Source organism: Apodemus sylvaticus, chromosome 10, assembly GCF_947179515.1.
Source record: "Apodemus sylvaticus chromosome 10, mApoSyl1.1, whole genome shotgun sequence".
Classification (NCBI taxonomy): domain Eukaryota; kingdom Metazoa; phylum Chordata; class Mammalia; order Rodentia; family Muridae; genus Apodemus; species Apodemus sylvaticus.
In genome coordinates this window covers 13,383,735-13,408,124 of record NC_067481.1, presented here as the reverse complement: position 1 = coordinate 13,408,124, position 24,390 = coordinate 13,383,735, and the positions used below count along the sequence as shown (strand labels likewise).

Sequence of the window (24,390 nt, the reverse complement as noted above, 5' to 3'; positions counted from 1 at the left end):
AAGCCTGGTGGAAGCAGCCTTCCTACAGCTGGAAGGGAACTGCAAGTGCAGAGCTGGCTCCCTCTGGACAACCTGCTCCTCCTGACCTAGGTTTCTGTCCTAGGAAGCCCACATCCCCCGCTGTGAGGCCATTCTCAAGAGCCCACGAAGGGAAGACAATGTTTTCGCAACAGAGTGGGACAAACAGTTCTGAGAGCCTTGCTTCTGTCTCCCCAAGCCAGCTTGCTGCGTCAGACCACGTGCTGTCTCCCCCTGTTCCCAGGGCCCCCCTCATCTTCCTTTTCTTTCCTGGCGAGTCCATCCAGCTCAGCTGATGCGATGAGGCAGTGTCTCCTGGAGTCATCTTTTCACTCTGTGCTAGAATAAAGGTGCTCTACTTGGCAGGGTTCGTGCCATCTTGGGATGAAAAGAAACTGAACAGGGCATGTGCGTGGGTGTGGGTGTGTGCATAAGAGAGTATGTGCGTATACGCAAGAGAGAGAGAATGTGTGTGTTGAGAGAGGAAAGTATGTCTGTGAGAGTGTGTGCATGAGTGTGTGTGTGTGTGTCTTCACACAGACTGTAAAGCAGGCTGACCTTTTCCCAAAGAAAGAGAACTTGACTGTCCCCAGACTCCAGTCACCTGCCTGTGCAGGAAGCCTGACTCGTAGCCTATCACATTGAACCTGGCTCATACCAGGCCCAGAATCCGCACCTTGACTCCCCATCCCATCTGACTGGTCCTCTGTCTGGAAAAATCTTCCTTTGTTTTATTTGAAGAGCAGAAGTGTCTCTTCCTCTCCCTTGGTGATGAGAAAACAGTTAACTTGGCATCATCTGCACTTCTGAGAGGCCTAGCTTGTCTGTAATCTGACCCTATCAGGCTGTTGCATAAAGTTTCCCACTGGGACACAGATCTCTTGGCATGCTGGGTCTCCTGTCCAGCTGTGGGATTAAAGAGAAGGTGGAGAAAGGTCAGAGGTACTGTGTACAAGTTGATTGTCGGTTAGCTGCTGGGTCTATGGTTTGATGGTTAAGAACTCTGTGGAAGTTGAAGTCTGTCTTTTTCTAGCTTTTGGTCGCTGGCTTATTGCAGTGTTCAAGTCACCAGACTTAGGGCCACCTCAGCCCAGCTGAAGTTCTGGGTCCCACTGAAGCCTGGCCTCTTTGTGCTTTTAGGAAACTGGTATTCTCTGGATATCCTTGGCAAGGTTATGTATTTATATTTAGGAAGGAAACTTGCTTCTCTGGAAGGTTATATAAGATGTCCTTTGGTGAGCTTCTCCAGAAACCACACGTGGAGATGCTAAGGTGGGACAGACAAGCCAGATAAAGAACTACATGCTCACATCTATCAGCTGCAGACAGAGATCTGGCAAACTGGCCTTGTCTGTGATGCTCAAAATTATTTAAGAAGGAGAGTATCAGATATGGCTCCCCACCTCCTGCCACTGAGATGTTTCTCATCCGTAGGTGCCTTGAGTTTTTCTGTTGTCCACATCTGTGGCAGGTGCCGTGTAGAAGCACCTTGCTGTGCATTTTATAGTCAAGATCTTACATAACTGTTCCCATAGCCCTGTGAGATAAGTAGAGTCATTTTCCACTTCATGGCCATGAGCTGGAGATCGAGGGAAGCTATGATTTCTGCCCAAGACTATCTGATTAAAGGAGTGGCTAGACTTGGATCTGAGAAGTTCTAAAGGTGCCCTTCTGACCACCCTACCCTGTTCGCATGTCTCAAAATCTGGTTCTTAAACCGTTGCTGCCATTATAACCATATAGAATCAGGATCCTTCTGCCTTTCGTGCCTCGATCAGAATTTCTGCGGGGGGAGAAAACCCAGAAATCTGAATAAAAACTTTTATATTTCGTGTGTGTGTGTGTGTGTGTGTGTGTGTGTGTGTGTGTGTGTGGAGAGAGAGCAAGCCTGTGTTACCATGGTACACAGGTGAATGTCAGAAGATAACTTGCAGGACTCAGTTCTCTCTCCTTCCCCCACCCAGACACAGCACACGTGTAGAAGTCAGAAGATGACCTTCAGGAGTCTTAGGGGTAGAACTCAGGTCTTCAGGGTTATAGGCAAGCACCCCTAACCACTGAGCAATTTTACCAGCTCAGAAGCCGGTATTTTATATGAGCTTGGTCTGGCCGTGCTCCTGTGTGGAGAGATTGGCACACCTCTCTCGCTGAGTGGCTTGCTTTTCTGACCCAGTGAAACATGGTAGTTGGACCCTTTCCGGGAAAGGCTGCTTGCTGTTCCTAGGCGTAGGCAGCAGGGAGTTTTGGTCAGCTTGCCCCTGCCGTGATACACTGCGGAATGGCACTCTACTTCTGAGGCCGGGGAGGGAAGAACAAGCAAGCCACTTTATGAATCATGGTTCTGTTTATGTTTTGGTTGCTGAGGCTAAATATTTATTGCTTTAAGTAAGAGGTTCTGCTTTAATTAGAGTCATAACTAACCACAAATGCATCGAAATACAGTGTCAGGGCCGTAGACAAGCATCTCTGGACAGAAAGCCAAATACAGCTCACACTTTTAATGTACCAGAGCCATGGATCAAAGCACTAAAGTTTATCTACATTAACAAATGGCTTTCCAAATTGAAAAGTGCGTAGACATTTATAAGCTTCAGACTTAGCTGTTTTTCTGCTGTAACTTAGGAGGTCATGGTTACGGGGCTATGGCATAAGGGATAAAGGCGTGGTCTGTTTTAAGCCTCTGGTTTAAAAGCACACGAGACCGGGAAGATAACTCTATCAGTAAAAATACGTGTTTTGCAAGCATGAAAACCCCAGCGTTCCCTAGAACCCGTGTTATAACACGGTGCCTGATGGTTCATGCTTTCAGTCCCAGAGCTGGAGAGGCGGAGGCCAGTGGATCTCTGGAGCCTTTTGCCCAGCCTTGTTTCCTAATAACTGAGTTCTGGGGCAAGTGAGAGATTGTGTCTCAGAAAATAAGGTAGATAACCCCTGAAGAAGGTGCCCAAGGTTGACCTCTAGCAGCTTGATCACCTCTTAAAGGCTTTATGCTTGAGCCAATGGGGAGGCAGAGGGAGGTCAGCTGACCTGGGTCTTCAAATCTGATAAGCTGGCTGTTGTGTGGTTAGAACAAAGGCCGATCTGGGAGAATCAGAGGTCTTCAGCCATTCTCTTCTTCCGCCATTACTGTGCTTGGCGAGCGGTTCCTGGGTGCATGTGTTGGATGGGGCTTGAGATCCAGATGTGAATGTGGGAATTAGACAGACAGACAGTTCTTCACGAAATGGGATGGACGTATGAGGTTATCAGGTATGTGGTAGGGGTCAGGCCTTGCCCTTTGCCCTCTTCTACACAGTCAAACCACCTAACTAGTCCCAGATCGCCTGCCAGTGTGACCCTGCTCTGAACCCCACAGTAGAGAAGAAAAGATGTCTCAGAGAGTGGAGGTTCAGGAGGCAGAGGAAAAGCCTCTACGGTGACCGCACTTTCTGAGTCCCAGACGATTAAATCAGGTAAGGAGGGTGAAGTCTCAGTCAGGGCTTCCTCTCTTCTTGATCCCCCTCAGAATCTTAGGTCAATAAAAACATGTGTCAGCTTGGTTTCTTAGGCTTCCGCCATGCCCCCAAAGTCTTAGCTTCCTGACAATTCCCAGGTCCCCAGAGTGATCAGGAAACAGTCCAGGTTTTACTAATTAGTGGAGGTGAAAGGTGAGGAATGAGTCTGTCATAGGTCAAGTCTACTGAGGGGTTAATTAATTAATTAATTTCTGAGATAGTATTTCACTCTGTAGCCTAATCTGGCCTAGAATCCACTATATATCCCAGGCTGATGTTGAACTAGAGGTGATCCTCCTGTCTCAGCTTTCCAAAATCTGAGCCATTGTGCCTGGTAGATTTTCTCCCTTATTTGGACATTAACTGATCTGAATGGGAGAAGGGGGTTTAGCTTCTCTGGGTCACAAAATCAAACCAAAAACAAAAAGGCTGACCTCTGACCCCCACACCCACACTCATGTGCATACATTCCATATGTGTGTACACCTACATATGAACAATCACATACAAAACAGCACCTAAGCTACATTTGGCTTTGAAGTGCATGTTGTCTGTTCCCCATCTAATACAGGAATCATCTCTGTCCAAGTTACATTACTGAGAGAGCTTTCTAAGATATTGAATTGCTCCCCACCCCCATTCAGGACAGTCAATCATGGCCTCAGGAGAAGGGCTTTACCATGCTGTTTTTAAAGAAGTGATTCTGACATGCATTTAGGATGTGGAATGCTATGCTAGAAGATTTCATCGTTAAGGGTCCTGGCTGTGTCATTCAATCTGGATTTACTAGCTATTTAAATTCAGCCAGGGCTGGTGGCACATTCCTACTTTCCCAGCTATTCCGGTAACTGAGGCAGGAGATCTGACAATTTGAGAGTAGCCCGCATAGTGAATTTAAGGCTAGCCCAGTCAACGTAGTGAGACCTTGTTTCAAAACTAAAAATTAAAAAGAAAAAACAAAATAAAAAAAAAGGGTCAGGACTGCAGATGTAACTTAGACTCAGGGTCGGAGCATGTCCCTAGTACAGAAACCAGGGATCATAGTGTGTAGTGTAAAAGATTGTCATACAAGGGGTGATGTGATGGCTCTGCAGATGAAGGTGTTTGCCGTGGAGCCCAAACACCCAAGTTTGATCCTCATAACACACATGGTGAAAGAGGAGAACCAGATCCCGAAAGTTGTCCTATGACCTCCACATGGAAATTTTGGTGTACACATGAGGGTGCACACATGCGTGTGTGTGCACGCACACACAAATAAGTGTACAAGAGGTTGTCATCCAAATTCGATATTTCATTGGAAAGCACTTAGCCTCGTATTTAGGAACACTTAGTCTGATAAGCAATCAATTCACAGGTGATGTTATTGTTACTGTTACTATCATCTTCAGCTTGGAATGAGGACTAAAGTTGCTGCCTAGTGGTGGCTATTCTATAAAGATGATTATTCTGGACCCTGTCCTTGCCAGCACAGACAAACCACAGGAAACCACTTGGAAAGGGCACCCGTGACTGATAATGCCACTCCACCACTTGGAAGGCCTGTGGAAGAGGATACTGGGGAGACGTTTCTTCCTGACTCCTAGCAGGGCGGCTGAGAAACTGGGGTTTGGAGCAGAGCAAAGTGTGTGTGTGTGTGTGTGTGGTGATCAATATTTACCTTGGTAATTGTTTGGCCACACTCAGGACTCAAGCTAAGTTCCTTTGGCGTATGAGGACTGTGGGACAGGGATCATTTGCAAACCTGGAATCATGTCTTTCAGTTAAAATTAGAACCTTAGGTGCAGCTGGATGAGCTGGCCAGCTCCACCCACGTAGTCATGTTGAGGGGCCTCTGCAGGCCAACAACCTTTTCTCCATCGGTGGCTGACCTTCCCACCCTGTTAACAGATGCACTGGCTGCCAGCACAGTTCCTTCTAACCCCCTAGCTTCCGACCCCCTGCTGAGAGATGGTAAGGATGATGAAACTGTTTCCCTTGAGACACCCCTGGGTGGGGGGAGGCCAGTCATTTGCAAAGGGGCTGCCCAAAGTATCATTGTCAACTGGTGTCCCTTTGCCTGTCACAGAGCTGAGCTACAACTCCAGCTTTCTGGTTAAAGATAATGATTTGCTTCTTGAATCCAAAGCCTTGGCCTTGCCTTAGCATCTGGCCTCAAAGGTTAAGCAGGGACCTTTGAATGTCAAGCGTCATGGGCTGTAAATTAAAGGGCCCTGTGTCTCCACCCACTCATACCAAAAGTATCCACGCAAATGACCTTCCTAGAGCTGGAAAGAACCCACAGAGTCCCCAGCACATGTGTGTGTGTGTGTGTGTGTGTCTGTGTGTGTACCCATTGCTGTTTGACCTTAAACTGAAGCATGCTGGGTATTCTGAACCCACGTGGAAACTCACTTTATGCTCTGCCACAGTTCTGGATTTCTCTATTCCGTGTGTGTGAATAATTGGAGTGGTCTTCTGTGTTTTGGGAGAAGAGGCTCCAGAGGGAAATACACACTTGAGAAATGCTGGATCCGACCGATCAAAGAGCTTTTCAGTCTGCGGGGATGGGATTCAGTCTGGTTTCTCGGACCTGACACATTTAGATGTAAACAATCCATAGGGTGGGAGCTGCTTCGTGTCCAGCTCCTTGTATCAACACTCCGGAGCTTCTTATATACTAGTCCCAGGAATTCGGAGAGCCTTTCCGGGATGGGGTCCAGAGTCAGGGACATCAAAGGTTCTTTTTGTGGCAATGAGGAGAGAGGGAGGAAGCCTTCACCCTGGTTGCCTTCACTCCCCACCCATGGTCGCTTTTATTATTTGCACCAGCCAAACTTGGGGAAGTCACATGACCACAGTGTGTGTGAGCCACATACAGCGCTCGTCTTGGAAGAACTTCTCACACGCGAACCTTGTGGAATCCCTGGCCTCTGGCTCAACTGGGGATGAGGGTGGTGTGTGTGTGGGGGGGGGGGGGAGGAGCGGCAGAGCCCCGTCATGGTTAATTCAGTGCAACATGTGCATTCAGGATGTTTTCATAAAACATGACCTCATCTCTTCCAGCCCACGGGCTGTCATTATATTGGTGGTCACTTTTGAGTTGGCTACAAAAGTAATGCCTCTCATCACTAAAGTTCATAGATTGCACATGGGCTATTCTTACCTCCCGCTGAGAAGAGCACTCAGAACCATGACTGATAACTGTCTCATCAGAACGACTCATTGACTCAAGGAAAAACAAAGCAAAACAAAACAAATCCACAAACGATCAGCCAGGCACTGGGTGGATTAAACAGCTGAGGAGACTCCCTCTTTCAAAGAATTATAGTTTTTATTTATTATTGAGTCCTAGCGATTGGAAATCGATGGCCTCACACACGCTAGGTAGGTGTGGACAGTTTGTAGGAGTCTGTTCTCTCTCTCTCTCCATCCTAATCAGACACGATCAACTGGAAGACAAACTCATTTATTCAACAAAGATTCCTTTAAGCACCTGGGAAATCTTGAATCTCATAGTGTGGGGACACAGGAGAAATGAGGAATAAAATAACATGGGTGAGCATGGGTGATGTCATGAAAGGAATTTCCAAAATTAACAGAGGGCTCTGTTTTTATATGTTAAGTCCAGAAAAGTCAAAGGATGTCCTGAGAGCTACTAACTATTTGTTGGGGATTGGGCAGTAAAATAATTAATTTTTTTCTTTCTTTTCTGTTTTTTGTTTGTTTGTTTTTGTTTTGTTTTGTTTGGTTTGGTTTTTTGAGGCAGGGTTTCTCTGTGTGGGCCTGGCCATCCTGAACTCACTCACCAGGCTAGCCTCAATTTCAGAGATTTGCCTGCCTCTGCTTCCTAAATGCCGGGATTAAAGTCATGCACCAGTACTGTCCAGGTTGTTTTTTGTTTTGTTTTGTTTTGTTTAAAGAAAGACATTTCTTTGTTGAGATTATTGGATGTTCCTAGAGGAGGACGGTTTACCCAAGGCTTTGAGTTACTGATGTTCATGAAACAACTGCTTCTTCTCATAGGGGGAAGTCCAGCCAAGCAGACCACCTGGGAAGGTGGGCATCGGGTCCCCGCATTGGCTTACTGGCCTGGCAGAGTTCCAGCCAATGTCACTAGCACTGCCTTGTTAAGGTAGGAGATCTGAATGACCTTTTGTTGTGTGGCTTTCGAGCCACAGCTGATGTGGACACTTGAGGGGCTGGAGATCCCCGAAAACTCATGGTCACTGGTTATCTGTATTAGGCAAGAATTCTGCATCCTCCCAAGCTCCCATGACAGCAGCATAGATTTGCCTATAAAGCAATCCCACAATTCTATATGGAAAAGTAGGCTTCCAGAGTGTCCAGGGGTTGATCCTTGAGTGAGCGAGGGACCTTTCTGGTGTCTAACGCCCAGCTCTGGTTTTTTAGTGTGTGCTAAAGAGAGAAGGAGCCAAAGATGGCCGCCAGAGTGAAGTTCCCATGAACTCCACTTACTCATTCATCCCTGGGGTTAGGATAGATGTCCCAGGTGGCTTTGAGAAGCCTGTGCATCACTAGTAATCATATGGCTCCAAGAAAGAAGTCCAGACGCCATGGGTATGCCCTGGAGGCAGGAAGGAGACAGATGGCCCCAGTGGACTAAGAGGGAAAGAATTCACCGTAGGTTAGGTGAGGATATTGTCCAGCCTCGGCCAGCACAGCCTCCAGTCGTAGTCTCCAGGAATGCCTTTCGTCGGGAGCATTATATGTGTGACATCTCTCCAATGTATTAATGCAAACAGACAAGGCCAGTTCCTTGGCAGAGAATCTGGCTACAATGGGTCTCTGGGAACATTGTCTCGAGAACTAAGGAACCCTGACTTATAGCTGGGGCCCCTCACTAAGTCATTTAAAAAGTATTTGTTTGTTTATGTATGTAGTATATGTGTGCATGTGCAGGGGTGTGAATGTGTTTCTGTGTGTGTCTGTGGGTCTGTACATGTACGTGTGTTGAGAGGCCAGAGGTCAGCCATTGGTGTATGTGTTCATGTGCTAGAGTGTGTGGGGTGTGTGTGTGTGTGTGTGTGTGTGTGTGTGTGTGTTTACGCTCATGTGTGTAGAGAGGCCAGAGGTCAATGATTGGTGTTTGTGCTCATGTGAAGGTGTGTATGTGTCTGTGTGTCGTCTGTGTGACTGTACGTGTATGTGTGTTGAGAGGTCAGAGGTCAACCATTGGTGTCATTCTTTGAAACCACCCACCTTGTGTTTTTCCCTATGACTTTATTTAATTTCTAAGATCTGTATGTGCAAGAGCACTTTGTCTATAGGTGCTTTATGCTTACCATGTACTTGTAGCACTTGTAGAGGTCAGGATCCGGCATCCGATCTCCTGGAACTTAGAGTCACCTGAGCCATCATGTGGGTGCTGGGAACCAAACGTAGGTCCTCTGTAAGAGCAGTGAGTGCTCTTAGTCACTGAGACGTTCCACAACTCACCTCTCTCTTTGAGACAGGGTATCATCAGAGAGACAGGTATGATCAGAGAGATCAATAATTTGCTTAGGTACCTGGCCAGCAAGCCCCAGGGTCACTCCTGCCTTTGCCTACCTATCACTGAGATTGCGAGTGCATGCTCCCATACTCAACTTTTTACATAGGTCCTGGGGATCGAACTCAGATCTTCATATTTGTTCAGCAAGTACTTTACTAACTGTGCTGTCTCCTGAGCCCTGCTTCTCACTGATTCAGATGGGCCATGCCTATCTGGTTCTGGCCCACATTCACCAACACAGCACAACCTCCATAGAAGCACTTCCTCGTGTTCTCAGAACAATAGTTTGCCTGGTTAAGAGGTTCTCTGCTGCCAACTTGACAGGCAGAACAAGCATCGCCAGTGCCCTCCAACATCTCCAGAGTCAGTGGGAAGGAAGGGCTGAGGCCAAAGTCAAGAGCAGGAGGAGTGAGCAGTTCTGACAGCCCAGGGGAGTAGGTATTACCCCCACCAGCCCCCAGTTCCCTCAAGGGTTGTGGGTCACCCCTGAGGTATCAGGATGGAGCAGCGTGCAGTCTGTGGGAGCCAGCAGGTGTGATAACAACCACACGGCTTGGGATCTGTGATGTCAGGCTGGTTGGAAGAAGGCCAGGAGGGCTGTTTTAACAGATCTGACTGGGGTGTATCTAGACTGCTTATCAAGGGGGCAAGGGCTGGGCTGCACAGGCACAGATAACTCCACAGAGTCTTCAAAGCTTGGCGGAACACAAGCAGAGGCTTTTCATCTGAGAACTGTGTTTGTACCTGCCATCATTTACCGCACCACAATAGGCAATTGTGTCGTTGGCCATCAGAAGTCAAGGATGGAGGCCACGGTCTGGTGACTAGAGACAGTTCTTGGTATAGACAGTGTTTTCCTGAGGGCCTCTGGTACTTTGTCAGAAGAAAACCATCAGAGCACGTCAGCCCCTCTTTTTTCGGTGTCAAGTTAAAGTCTGAACGACAGCTGGTTTCTCCCTCCTGTTCCTCTTTCATGTTAACTTGTGCAAGTGGACACATGCATGGGCGGGGCTTCTCACTGCCTTTTCCCTGTGACCCACCCCCACACAGGTCAGCCCTGAGGGGGACATGATTTTGATTCATGTCCTAGAATGGAGTGCTCACATTTCATTGTGTGGGAGCCCGGATTTTTCGCCGGTTTTAGTACTTTGTCCTTTGAGGATAGAGATCGGTCTACCACGGAGGTAACTTCTTCCTGGCCAGAGTTCCTTCAACTTCTGTTGAAATGGCCCCAAGAAATTACGGCATCTTAAAACAGTCAGGTTAATATATGTGTACTGTTGTGAATACAGAAAATGCTATAAACAGCGTGCAGGGGTGTCTGTGTGTGGGAGGGGGCAATATGGCTTAGCTGACAAAGGTGACCTGAGTTCCACCCTTGGGTCCCACAAGGTGGAGGTAGAGAATTGATTCCTCTGACCCTACATGAACAGTGCAGCACTGCACACACACACACACACACACACACACACACACACACACACCCCAAACAAATATAATAAAAATTAAACCTAAGAAGGGTGTGCTGGAGAGTATTTAGCCTGGATCTCCTTGTCTATCTTTTAGAAATACTCAGCATTAATATCCACACGTGTGCCTAAGTGGTATAATAGAAAGCTCTTTAGAAAGCGCTTGCACATGACTGCCCCACCCACCCATCTCCCGCAAAGCCTGAAGACACAGTTATTGAAAAGAGAGAATCCATATGTGTTGGTGGCTCCAGCTATGGGTGAAACATTTCTCTGGAGACTAGCAAACAATCGTGATAAGCAAATCAGCTTGGGTGTTCTTGATGTTGAGAAGTTAAATTACCTTCAGGAGAATGGCTTTAGGGGCAATGTAGGAAAGGCGCAACAGTTTTACCCTACGGTTCTAGTTCAGGGTTTCTTGATCATAGTGTATATTTTGAGCCAGGTGATCCTTTGCTGTGACAGGCAGGGTCTGTTCTGTGCATTTTGAGATATTTAGCACAATGCCAGGAGACACCCAAGGTATCTCCAGGCAGTACCACATCTCCTGAAAGGACAAAAGGAAGATTAGGGAATTTTTTTTTAATCTTACTAAAGAAGATAAAGATGTGTGCCTGAGATGGTCACCTTCCAGCCCAGTTCCAGCCCAGTTCTTAAGGGAGGACCGATCACATGTGGTACTTGAGATGGACCTGTTCTGGATGGAGTATCACATCTGGCAAGAACAGAGGCAAGCCGGGGATGGCTGGACTGATAATCTCATTGGAAAACTAGCTAGAGTCACAGAGGAGCCCTGGGCTAGCCCCAGGAGCTCTGCAGATACTAGTAAGACAGTGGTTATATGGAAGGGGTAAAGGTCGGAAGACTCTGTCTGTAGGCATAGAATTGGGTCCAGAGGCAGAAGCTGTAACGATACCTTGTGGACAGCATGTCCTGTGGTCTCCATGATATATCCCGGGTGGTACCCGGCCATACATCCCTTTTCAAGGTCATCTGCTCCCTCCTGGCCATGGTGAGGGTTGAGGGAGATGGGTCAATGTCCATAAGAGATAATCACCATTTATTGCTCGGTATTCCCCCAAGGCCTCTCTGAAGTAGATGCTTTTTGGGGCCCAGGCTTGTCTGTAAGAGAGACTCAAGGGTGGGGAGCTACTGAAATGGACTGCCAGTCAAACGTGACCACGGGCTAGTCCCTGAAGCTTCTGCAGTGTGACTAAGACCAGGAAGGGGTGGAGGACCTAGCTTTTTTCAGGGATAATGAAAGGGACTAAACAATGCAGAAAGAAAATTACAATTAAATGCTAAAAAAGAACCTGTTTCTGAATCCTCGGGACAGTTCTATTCCTCCACTGGAGGTGGTTCTGTTCTCAACTTTTCTATTCTTGGCCTCTTTCCGTACTTATCTCCTAGGAAGAGAGGAGATGAGAGTCATTCCTTTATCCTGGTCCAACTATCCCCAACCCTTCCCTGATATCCCCCTGTCTTAGGGTTTCAATGCTGTGAACAGACACCATGACCAAGGCAACTCTTATAAGGACAACATTTAATTGGGGCTGGCTCACAGGTTCAGAGGTTCAGTCCATTATCATCAAGGCAGGAGCATGGCAGCGTCCAGGCAGGCATGGGGCAGGAGATGCTGAGAGTTCTACATCTTCATCTGAAGGCCACTAAGAGAAGGTGGGTTCCCACGCCGTTAGGAGGAGGGTCTCATTGCTGGCCCCCACAGTGACGCACTTCCTCCAGCAAGGCCATCCCTACTCCAGCAAAGGCATACCCTCTTAATAGTGCCACTCCCTGGGCTGAGCATATTTAATTACCACACCCCCCCTTCTCTCTACCCATTTGGGTCAGATGTCCCCCTAGTCCAATTGTTCTCCGCTTCTATGAAAACCCTTCCTCCTGTCCTCTCCCTGACACTCACCCAACCTTGGAGCCCAGGGCTGTTCTACCAGAAGGAAGCCCCCATGTGAGCCTTTAGTCCTTGCTCAGGTAGCTTGGGGTCAAGCAGGCAGAGCCTTCTGCATCCTCCTCACCAGCACCCAGCCGACTCCCTTTGATACCTTGTTTGTATAAGAGCACCAACCAGTTGGATGGTTCCCCGCCCCCTGGGAGGATCCGAAACGGGAGAACAGTTGCTTGAGCTTAGAACTCCAAAGCAGCCTGGATGACATAGAAAGATCTTATTTTTATAAAGCAAGCAAACAAAGGTTTCAGAAACACACACATCTCCTATGAACAAATTTCAGAGAAACACAAAAAAGACAATGATTTTGTAAGGACGGAAGAATGCGGAAGAGTGACCCAGCTTGCTTGGGGGTGGGCACCTTGCCTGCTCCAAGGCTAGTCTTTTGTCTCAGCTGTCTCCTTTCAGTGGACCCTGCCTTCCTTTGCACTATCAGAGGGCCTGTGAAGTGGTGTTTGTGGGACAGAAACCCACATATACATCAGGCCCATGAAGGACAGTGCCAGAGCCCACAAGATATTAACGGGTCAGGGATGGAGCTCAGTTGGTAGAGTGCTTACCTAGGACACACAAAGTCCAGGGTTCGATCCCCAGCACTGCCTATACAGGGTATGGTGATGCAGTAATCTCAACACTCTAGAGCCTCGCCTTGGATACATGACAGTCGTGCCTCAAAACAAGAAAAAGAAAATACTCAGGGCTAGGGAGGTTTCTTGGTGGATAGAAACACTTATACAAGCACAGGACCTGAGTTTGAGTCCCCAGAAGCCACATCGGAATAGTCCAAGGCATGCCTGTGACCCCAATACTCTGAGGGATGAAGAGGGCGGGGGTCATTGAGGCTTGTTGGCTGCCGGCCTACCAGAGTGATTGAGCAGGGCAGGATGCCTGGCATTCTCTTCTGCATTCTGGTGTGTGCACCTGTACATACATGTACACATACCACACACACACACACACACACACACACACACACACTCAACACGCGCGGGCACAACACAAAACAAAGAAGAAAGGAAAAGTACTTTAAAGTGGGATAAAGTGGTTTCTTTATATATTTGTCTTCATATCAGTAGTTATAAAATGTAATTTTTTAGACTTCTTTAAATGCATATGTGGGGAGGGGCAGTATGTGCATGTCAGTGCAGCTACCCAGAGAGGATGAGGTTACAGGAAGTTGTGAGCTGGCTGATGTGGGTCCTGGGAATACAACTTAGGGTCTCTGTAAGAGCTGAGCTGTCTTTCCATCTTCTCTCTCTCTCTCTCTCTCTCTCTCTCTCTCTCTCTCTCTCTCTCTCTCTCTCTCTCTCTTTTAATAGAGGAAGAAACCCCATGAAAGCAAGGATAAAAAGCCACACCCCCCAGTGAATGCATTGCAAGTGCAGGGTTGGCTCTGCAGGTTTTGGGTTTGGCTTTTTTTCTTGTTTGTTTGTTCTATTTCTTCAAGGCTTTGAAGACTTCCAAGACCTGTTTCTGTTTCTTGGGTTAAAACTGAGGCCTGGCAGGGCGGTAGTGGTGCATACATTTGATCCCAGCACTTGGGAGGCAGAGGCAGGTGGATTTCTGAGGTCGAGGCCAGCCTGGTTTACAGAATGAGTTCCAGGACAGCCAGGGCTACACAGAGAAACCCTGTCTCGAAAAAACCAAAAACCAAAAACCAAAAAAAATAAAAATAAATAAATAAACAAATAAATAAATAAATAAAGACTGAGGCCTGGAAGGTCATCAGAAGCCTCTGTAAGGCACATCTGCCCTCCAGGTTCACGTGCAGGAAAGCCCAGGTCTGTGTGTCTCTCTGAGCATTTCCTGGTTACTGGGCTCACCTCCGGGGCTGGGCTCCTGCCATACTCTGAGGAATTACTTTCTAAAAGCCCAGGCATGCCCATGCTGGTCTTGACTTACCTTGAGCAGTGAGAGTCACCAAACCTGTTGAAGAAGTTTCCTTTGTGTGGAACAGTTCTGTGAAAACTAGAAACCTCTGAAAGGCACACCACACTGACACACTGGGGTTTCCTGGAGTGTTTAGATTTGGATTAGTGCTGTGGTAAGATGCCAGACCTCATGATGCAGAGGAGGAAAAAGACAGAAAAAGGAAAGTGGTGTAATTCATTCTGAAAGTTAATACAGAGGCTGCTTCCCAGACTTGCTGATTTGACCCGTCTGTGACGCTGATGTCTCCGAAGATGGTAAAAGAAAGCCTACAGCCTGCTTCAAGTGTGTGTGTGTGTGTGTGTGTGTGTGTGTGAGAGAGAGAGAGAGAGAGAGAGAGAGAGAGAGAGAGAGAGAGAGAGAAGAGATGGTCAAGAGCGTTTGCTGAGCAATCAAGAAGACTGGGTTTTAGATCCTAGCACCCACACAGCAAACTGAGCATCCCGTGCATCCCTGTAACCTCAGCTCGAGATGGGCAGGGTGAACAACATAAGGAAAACCAATGGGCCCTGCTGGCTTCGAGCTAGCAGAGAAGATGCAAGCCCCAGATTTAGGGAGAGACACTGCCTCAAAGGAATAACCAGAGAGTGATAGAGGACACATTCTTCTTCCAGCTTCTACATGTGCATACAGGTATGTACACATCTCCACATGGGTGCATGCACACACACACACATGTACTCACGCCACACAAATTTAAAATATCTGTTGTGGAGCCTGATTTTCTTTCCTATGAGTTTGATACTGATCTCCCTTAGAGAGTGCAACTGTATATGTGTGTGTGTGTGTGTGTGTGTGTGTGTGTGTGTGTGAGAGAGAGAGAGAGAGAGAGAGAGAGAGAGAGAGAGAGAGAGAGAGAGAGAGACTCTGAGCTTGAACAGCCCTAAACCATCTCAACCTTCTCAAGCCACCACACTGTAGACCTCAGTGTTTCCTGGTTTGTGGCAGGGACCTTGGACTCTGGACAGGTTTCCAGACTGTTCTGTACTCTGTTGTGTGCTGACTCTGCATGCCTTGAGTGCACACCAGTGTAGGGTGCCAGCTCCTAGGGTGCCTATCTCAAGAGATAAGCTACCAGTTTTGTGAACTGTGAAAGCTACAGGCAAATAGAAACACTTTGTCCCATAGTCAATGAGAAATTCTGCCTCAGGGTCACAGGCAGAGCCCAGGAGAGAGGAAGGAGGTGGGAGATTAGAGATGCCACACATGTGGTGAGTGGGTCCTTTGGACAGCCTCGGTGGAAGGCAGAGAGCTGGTCTCTAGAACTCAGGTTGGATCCATTAGGAAGACCTGGCCCTGAGGGCTTGTCCACCCATGATCCTGTAGTCTGATGTCCTGGCCTCTGGGTACCAGGACCTCTTTTCTGGGAAAGTCCAACCTATGACAGAATCCCTGTTGGCCCAGCCCCCTGGCTCTGGCAAGTCCTTCTGGCTGTCAGTTTCTTTGGCTTCTCTGCTCTTCCTCACGACCCACCCCCATCTTGTGATACAAGCACAGTAGGCTTGTGGGAGGTATGCCGTGTGGTAAAGTTCCACATGACTTTAAAACATCACAGGTCACGAGCCTGCAATCTCAGCCCTCATAAAGTGGAGACAAGAGAGTGAGGAATTCAAGGCAAGTCTGGGTATGAGAAACTGTCTTAACAAGCAAAACAGAAATGAATAAAATCACATTAATGATACCCACAGAAAATATGAATAGTGGGTGGAGCTTGGGAGGCGGCACCATGGGGAAAGTTTTTGCTTTGTGAGCATGAAGGCCTGAATTTGGATCCTTAATACCTGCGTACAAGCTGGACACCAAAGTGAGAGTCCCTATCTCTAAAGAGTTGGGGGTGGGGCAGGGGAGGGACATCTGATGGTGACCTCTGGCCTCCACACAGGCACCTATGTGCAAACGAAACATTCACACGTATATCCTGCACACACATGAGTAAAAATTTGAATTTTAAAAATTTAATACAAATAGTTTTAATATTAAAATTAATACCCTCAAGTGACAGACTAATGACATATTTTTTTCTTTTTGTATTTCTGTCTGTCCTAAGTTTTTTTCTACTAATTTGAATATTCACTGTTTTGTAAAAGGGAGAAAAGAGTTAATGGCAAGCGACAGACGTGAAGCGTTTCACACATCATAACTAAAAATTCACACACCTCACTCAAAGACTACATTTTCATGAGAGAGACTTGGGCCATGGAAAATGAACTGAGTGTCCTTGCAGACACCCACCATCCTGCCACATGCTATTCCTGATAAGACAGTGGCCAGCTCTTAGTTTTTGGGTTCAAAGGTATGCACTGTTAATTATCAAACAACCAGTTAGCTCCTGGCTTCCTCTTTTATGTATCTTCCCTGACTGTTTTGCCCACATATCCACCCTGTGAGGCAGTTACTGTTATTAAACCACATGTTTTACAGGATAGGAAACTGAGGCAGTAGATGTCAAGTAACTGAATTTGAGCCTATACAGCACCTGGCCACATCCTGCCTGTTGTAACAGAAATCTTAGGAAGAACTCCAAAGAGAAATAGAGAGAGAGGGCTGTGGGGGAGGCAGTCTGCTTTTGCCCTGGTTTAGTCTAAGTAGGTTTGGGTCGTAGTGGGGCTGGGGAAAGAATTGGAAGAGTTGAGGAAAACTGTATCTTGTTCTTTCTGCAGCTTGCTAGATATCTTCCCCACCGTGGCAGCTCTGGCAGGAGCTAGCTTGCCCCCAAACCGGAAGTTTGATGGACTGGATGTCTCCGAGGTGCTCTTTGGCAAGTCACAGACGGGGCACAGGGTAAGTGGAGGAAGCTTGTGTCCCGGCTGTGTCTCACGCCTCACGCCTGCTACTTTGATACAAATGGCTACCCTCAGAAGGTGTGTGCCAATGGCTAGTAAAGACCCTGGGCAAAAAATTCATCCCAGTGATGAATTTCAGAGACAATTACATCCAACAATTCAGTCTGTTAGTCCAGATTTATACTTATATTTACCATTTTGGTTTATTGTAGAGGTATGTGAGTATTATCTCTAAGGCTTAATTTTATCTTTTTCTGTCTGCATTCAATTTTCTGACATAATTTGGGCACTCGGCATATTTTTGTTGGATAAGACTCCTGTCCAGTTCTAGGCCCTTCTAGAATGGAAACTTTCTGGGGACAAGGATCCCCTCTGCTGGGTTCAGGTTTCAGTTCTCACACACCTAACAGCATTTGTACTTAGCCAGCATCCAGTGCATGCAAAGTGAGTGAATGAATGAATGAATGAATGAATGAAAGTCAGCAAGGTCTCTGTATTCCCAACATACCCCCAGCTCTGGGAGGACTCAGCACACACTTTGCATTCTGTTGTTTTGCTGTTGACTACTTGTTTACTCTTGAAAGATGCTCTTGCAACAGGCTGACCTTGAACTCCTGATAGATAGCACTCAGCCTTTTGAGTGCTAGGATTCCAGGTATGTGTCACCATAGCTGTCTGCTTGTTCCAGAATCAGCAGCCCCCGGCAATGACTTTGGGGCTTCTATTTTTCCAGCATCACTTCCTTGCTGTCCCCTCCTCAGAGTGCTCGGAGGCACTAAATTAGCAACCAGGAAATGTCAGTTCTCAAGGGTTTTCCTTGTCACTTCCCTGTGTTTTCCTAAGAGGAAGAGGAAGTCAGAGAAAAAGAGAAAAGAAGGCTGGAGGAGATTGGAGACCCCCCAGCCCCTGAGTAAAGCCCAGGGAACACCCAGCTCCCCAGCTGGAAACCTGTGCTTCAGAGGGTCTATTTACATCTTGGAGGGGTCACACGGGAGAAATGTGCTCATGGGTACTGTCCCCGGTAGTTACTGAAGCCTTCCCAGGTCAGACAGAATCTGGGCCTTGAGTGGACCACTACACTCTAGCACACATCGATGAAGTTCTTAGGGTTTGTCAGATTAGACCTGAACAGTCCTCTGAAGGATTCCTGAGTCACCCTGTAATGCCTGTCTCTGTGGAGTGGTGTACTGTCCAGGCCTGGTCATTCTGAACAGCACGCAACAGGAAGATGGTTTCCGCCTTCGGCTGGAAGTCAGTAGCGTATGATGCTGGCAGCATTAGCCAAGACTTCTCTGTAGAGGTGCTCCTGGGTGTTTATTGCCATGGCTACTGATAGAGTAATTGGGGTCACCAGGAAGTGATCTTGACGTTGTCAGGCCTCCTTGCGGACGCCAGCTCCTTCACAGGCTTACTTCCGTTCCCGGACAGAGCCTTGTCTTCCTTTAGCATCTGATTTGCGCAGAGTCGCTGGGTTAGGTCCAGGAATTAGGTGGGAGAATCAGACACAAGTCCTGGCACCTTCGGGAAACCTACAAGTGACTTAGCTCAAGTGGAAACTTGTTTACTTCCTTATCACACCCTATGACCTAGCAAGAGGCAGCCAGCTTCCTGCCTACAGAGAGCTTCCGATGGTATCTTCAAAGGTAATCAATCCCCTGTGGGGTCTGTGCCCAGCCTCACACCGGCTTCTTCCTGTGTGCATGTGACACTCTAGATAAGAGCACTTTGGAATTTAAGAATAGGGCTGGTTGATGACCACGGATTTGAGTTTGGTCCTTTCTGGTCAGTCTAAACTGTTGAAATGAAGAGAATGAATTACCTTGGGTTTATAATAGTTTTAGAGGAAGCCAGGAGATCAAAAAACAAAACAAAACAAAACAAACAAAAAAACCCCAATTTTTATAAATATCCACACATCCATCCTTCTATACAGTACATATGTATCTCTTTAAAAATGTTTATTTTTATGTTCATTGCATATGTCTGAGTGTATGTGTGTGTCCTATATGTATACAGTGCCCACAGTCATCAGAAGGCATACGGTCCTCTGCAAGTAGAATTACAGACAGTTGTGAGCCCCAGTATGGGTGTGGGGAACCGAACCCATGTCCTCTGTAAGAACAGGCATTGATTGCTCTTAACCACTGAGCCTTCGTTCTTACCCATTGTTCCCTCTTAATCAACAGTTTGTATCACCCACAGGTGTGTCCTCCATTTAGGAAGATTCTAATACTGGGTGGTTTTAAACCATTCCAGTTTCTAGAAGCCCAAAGAACTTCCTAGATAGTCGGCTCAAAACACTATGTAGATCATAGCTATCTCAGCAGCTGGCTTGTCTACATTGCAAGAACAGCCCAGACATGAAGAGAGAAGCAGCTTAGAACCACATATCTTCATCCATTTCCCAGGGCCATGGGATGAAAAGACTTAAGGCAGACACTGGCTGCTAGGTTTCATATCCTTGACCTCATGACCTACTTCATTCCCTCTAGGAAGGTTGTGTCAGTGACGTTCCAAGCTTGCAGCAGCTGCATGCTTTGTATATTTTAACCCCTTGCATCTGACAATGATGCTCATGGGAACCGGGCAGTGAGAGAAACCAGGAAGAGAGAGGACTGGGAGCCTGAGAGAGGAGAGGGGTACACATTCCAGGACCCAGTGACCCACTTTCTATTCTCCTGACTCCAAGATGGAAGCTGGAGGTGGTGACATCATGGGTTGTAGAGTCATGCCCTTCATGACCAGGTTCAAATATTGTCGACGAGGGGACAGTTTCCTCAAGATGTCTACACAGCCATAGTGCACTCCAATATGGGGCAGCTGTGGGTGATAAACAGTGAGTCACTCCAAAAGCCAGTGCATCGAGGAAAAACATACCCATCACTTCTCTTAGGGAGGCCCCTAGTGGTGAAAAATGTCACCAAGAGTGTTGTGTGAATGATAGAAACCCCCTCCCCCATCCCTGCTTTGAAGCTTTGCAGGCCTCTGCCCGGTGGGGTGGAGGAGAACACCTCTGGGGATAATTCTGTACAAGGTGACACTCCCACACGTAACAAAACAACACAAATGTAAGCAAGGCAGACTAGCACATAGGAAAGAAAGGGAGCCAAGAATTCCCGTACAAAGTTTGTCGAAGATAAATCCAGCCGGCTTTGAACTGCAGAGCAGACATCTGGAGAGGAAATGTCTTCAGCCATGATTGCGTGTGAGTTTACCAGCGTTCTTCCTATGTTGATGTAAACACGAAAGCTGTCATCGGTTTGCACAAAGTGGGGTAGCTTGTATGAGCATCTCAAAACCCGCCTCCACCTCTAAGCATGGGCCATCCCTAATGGTTTCCTTCCTAGGTTCTGGAAATTTCTGCTAAGGCCACTTACCCTTTGAATGTGGCAGACTCTTCTTGGGGAGTTTCTGTGACTGAACACCCAAATGAGACCCATGGTCTGAAGAGATCAACCTTGACTGTGTTTTCTGGGTGGGCGGGTGGGGGGTATGACTACGTCATAGGTGGGGGATACACGATGGTCCATGTCCTCCCTCTCCCCACCACTACATTTGCCTTTATCAAGAAAAAACAAAAAAGGGAGTGTCAGGCATGGCTTTCTGGAATGGAGAGAGTGAGGTTTTCAGCAATGACTTCCTTTCCTGTTTGGAGGAAGCCTTCTGGGGGTGTTTGGAGGGTTGATGGGGGGGGGGCAGGGAAGCAGCAGGTGTTGGGGAGCCCTGCCCAGGGCAGCATCCTCTCAGGGTTCTGAAACTGGGGGCTGGGGGCTGGGGGGAGCTGCTTCCCTTTCCAACAGATGTTTCTTATTACTTTTCCCCCAAGCCCCACGGAAACTTTGAATCACGTAAGTGCCTTCCCAGCAGTATATACGGGCATGATTCATAGCAGGGTAGTGTCATGCCTCCAGCCCAAACCCACCAACCTACTAAGGATGCTGGCCTTCTATTTCCTCCCAACTCTTTCCCTTGGGAACCTCTGAATTAGGTATTTCCACTCTTTAGGGTAATTCTTCCATGTCTGACTGACTCAGGAAAGATTTCCTCAGCAGTACAGTAGGACTGAGTCATAGGTGTCGGTGTTCAGGCTGGGCTTGGATTGGAGCTGTCGCGCAGGGGAAGAGGGTTTGCCTAGCCTGTGTGTGGGCCTGAGTTCGATACCCTGTACTGCAGTAAAGGTTCAGAAGTGAAGCTATGTTTGGTGCTGGAGAAATCTTATGTTTCTTACAACAGGCATTCTTGTTGATGAGAGAGAGTCTACCGGAGATTGAAGAAGCCAGTTTTTAGGGAGACCTTCAGGTGGGCTTCGTAGCAAGCCCCAGGATATATGGACACCATATTTACTGACGGTTTGCATTCTGTTCCTGAGGGGCAGGTACATATAGGACTCCTGGGTGCATGACCTGGGCAGCCACAAGACACTCCGCGGAGAGAAGGGCCCCAGGGTTGTTTAAAGCACTTCTGTGTCTGGGTTGGAATTTTTAATATGTCAAATTAAAAAGCACCAGCTGCCGACACTCAACCCCTGCAGGTTCTAGAGCTGGCATCGGACCCACGGTCTGACTGACTTACCCAGTGGGATCCTGCAGCCACCCAGAGTTGCCGCTCATCCTTCCTCAGCGCTAGTTCACAGTGGCTCCCAGGAGTAGGCCAGCAGCAGTTCCAGGCCTGTGCTTGTCAGGGGTTGTGCTGTTTCTGTTGCTACGCTGTGTACACAGTTGGCCCTAACTGAGCTTCTAATGGATTCTCGCTCTGCCTCCTATTCTGCAGTAGGAAGTCTGAGACTACAGCCACACACCAACTAAGGTTCCTGGAATCAAGCTCGGGTCGCCAGGCTTGTGCATCGATCGCGGTTTTTCCCGCAGCGCCGTGTCCTGTTGGCCTGGCGTGGTTTTCTGACACACAGGCTGTGCTGTCTGCTCTCTTTCTCAGGTACTCTTCCACCCCAACAGCGGGGCTGCCGGAAAGTATGGCGCCCTGCAGACTGTCCGCCTAGACCGTTACAAGGCTTTCTACATTACTGGTAAGTGGAGTCTCTCACTCTAACTCCCAAGTGCACACCTGGGGTGAGGGTGGGGTTCCCGGGTGGGTGTGGCTGTCTTCTTCGAGGGGCTCACATCCTTCACCTGTGATTTTGCCACCCACACTCAAGCTTGGCTGGAGGGCCAGCAGAGGCGTTCTGGACCCACCAACACGGAAATGAGGCCTTCCTGCAGCCGGCTAATGGCCCCAGAGTCTTCTTCACCCTTTCCACAGAGAAAACTCCAAGTTAGGCTTTAGATGCCAGTTTGGCTGATGATGAAACAGGAGCTCGGAGACCTTTAAAAGTGTCATTTATTTGGCAATAAAATGTTTCAGAAGGCAGATCTTAAAGGTCTACATAGCAGGCCCACAGAAGTCTCTCCTCTTCTTGGTTCACTCTGTGACTGGGACTTTAAAAACTAAGAATGTATTTTAGAAATGACATACTGGGGCTGGTGAGGTGGCTTGGGGGTCATTCTTGTCTGCTTTCTGTCACTTTGATGAAAAATCATGACCAAAAGTGACTCGGGGAGGAAAAGGGCTTATTTGGTTTGTACTTCTCAGGTTACCGGCTGTCACTGAGGGGAGTCAGGCCAGGGTAGGAACTGAGGCAGAGGACAAGGCCTACCGGCTTACTCACTGGGCCTTGCTCAGTTTGCCTTCTTATGTCACCCAGGGCCGTCTGCCCAGGAGTGGTATCTCGGGTGATGGGTGGCCCCTCATGTGTCAATCATTGATCAAGAAAATGTCCCCACAGACTTGCCAACAGGCAGGTCCTGTAAAGCCTTTTTCCCCCCAGTTGAGGTTTCCTCTTTCTAAATAATTCTAGTTTATGTCAAACTGATAAAACTAACTATTATAGTGGGTAAAAGTATTTACCACAAGGGTAAACACACACACACACACACACACACAGGAATGCACACACTCACATGCACAAATGCATACATGCGCACATGGTAGTAAAATTAAACTATTGGTTATCTTGGAATGCTTTTCCCATTATTTTGCACTTAGTTGGAGCACTAACATTTTGAAGTTAATCAATGAGAAACAAAACAAAGCCGGGCAGGCAGTAGTGGCACACACCTTTAATCCCAGCACTTGGGAGGCAGAGGCAGGTGGATTTCTGAGTTCAGAGGCCAGCCTGGTCTACAGAGTGAGTTCCAGGACAGCAAGGGCTACACAGAGAAACCCTGTCTTGAAAAACAAAAAAAGAAAGAAAGAAAGAAAGAGAGAAAGGGAAGAAAGAAAGAAAAACAAAACAAAAATAGAAGAGTGACCCTTCCTAAGACTCAATGGAGATTTCAGCTGGCTTGTTATTTCATGTTGGAGATTTTCAAAGAATTATATAATTAAGACAGACACACACACACACACACACACACACACACACACACATGCGCGTGCTCTCTCTCTCTCTCTCTCTCTCACACACACACACACACACACACACACACGCACGCACGCACGCACGCACGCACATAGGATTTATTTCCTGAGCGTAAGATGTGGTTGCAATACTAGAACAAGCTCTCTGATTTGCAGCTCCAGGGTTCTTAGAAATGCTACAAGAATCTTTGGTTCCTCAACCTCAAAGCATTCATCTCTTTGCTGTGGTCTCCGAGGGGAAGTTCGGGGATCAGAGTCCTTACATTACAGTATCTAAGAGGCATGGGCCCTCCAGGCTGAACTGATTTCACGCTGGGAGAACCCTGCCAGAAGGCCCTTGGCACCGCAAAGCTGGAATCGTAAACCTTACCATGAAGTAATGGGGCTGTGTAACGCGATCAGTCAGACAGAAACTAAAACCCCAAACTTAAAGGGTAGGTAACGGAGCACTGGGCTCCCGATACATTTGAAGAAAATTGCCTAACGGTGAAGTGCCACTGTGTTCTGTGTCCTTTCTACACGGTTTAAAAACTGCTTCCTAAAGATTAGAACTGCGTTTGGGAAAGGCAGGTGAATAGGCAGCTACTCCATTAGGATGGAGAACAATATGTTATGATTGCTGGGGAAATGACTTGGGGAGATGGGGAGACGACAGTTTTGGTCATGAACTGGGGTGGCCTTGAAAGATAACCAGTATTTTGGTATGTGGCCTAGAACTGGGGAACCTCACTGGTTTCCTTCCCTCCCCGCTTTCAAAAACCACCTCTCTCTCTTTTTTCTTTTTCTTTTTTTCCCAGTGTGTGTGTGTATGTGTGTGTGTGTGTTC

At 47.6% G+C, this 24,390-nt stretch overlaps 1 protein-coding gene across 12 annotated transcripts in view; it reads left to right on the top strand.

Annotated features, from left to right (window-relative positions):
* Arsg (arylsulfatase G) overlaps positions 1–24,390 on the top strand; it is a 134,854-nt gene that overhangs the window by 102,575 nt on the left and 7,889 nt on the right. For 11 of the 12 annotated variants that reach the window (XM_052194729.1, XM_052194732.1, XM_052194735.1 and 8 more), the window contains 3 exons: positions 7,518–7,626; positions 17,028–17,148; positions 22,083–22,173. In XM_052194729.1, coding sequence (XP_052050689.1) covers positions 7,518–7,626; positions 17,028–17,148; positions 22,083–22,173 — 321 coding nt within the window. Of the gene's footprint in view, positions 1–7,517; positions 7,627–17,027; positions 17,149–21,383; positions 21,915–22,082; positions 22,174–24,390 lie in introns of those variants that run through there. The other variant, XM_052194736.1, reaches the window with a different exon arrangement.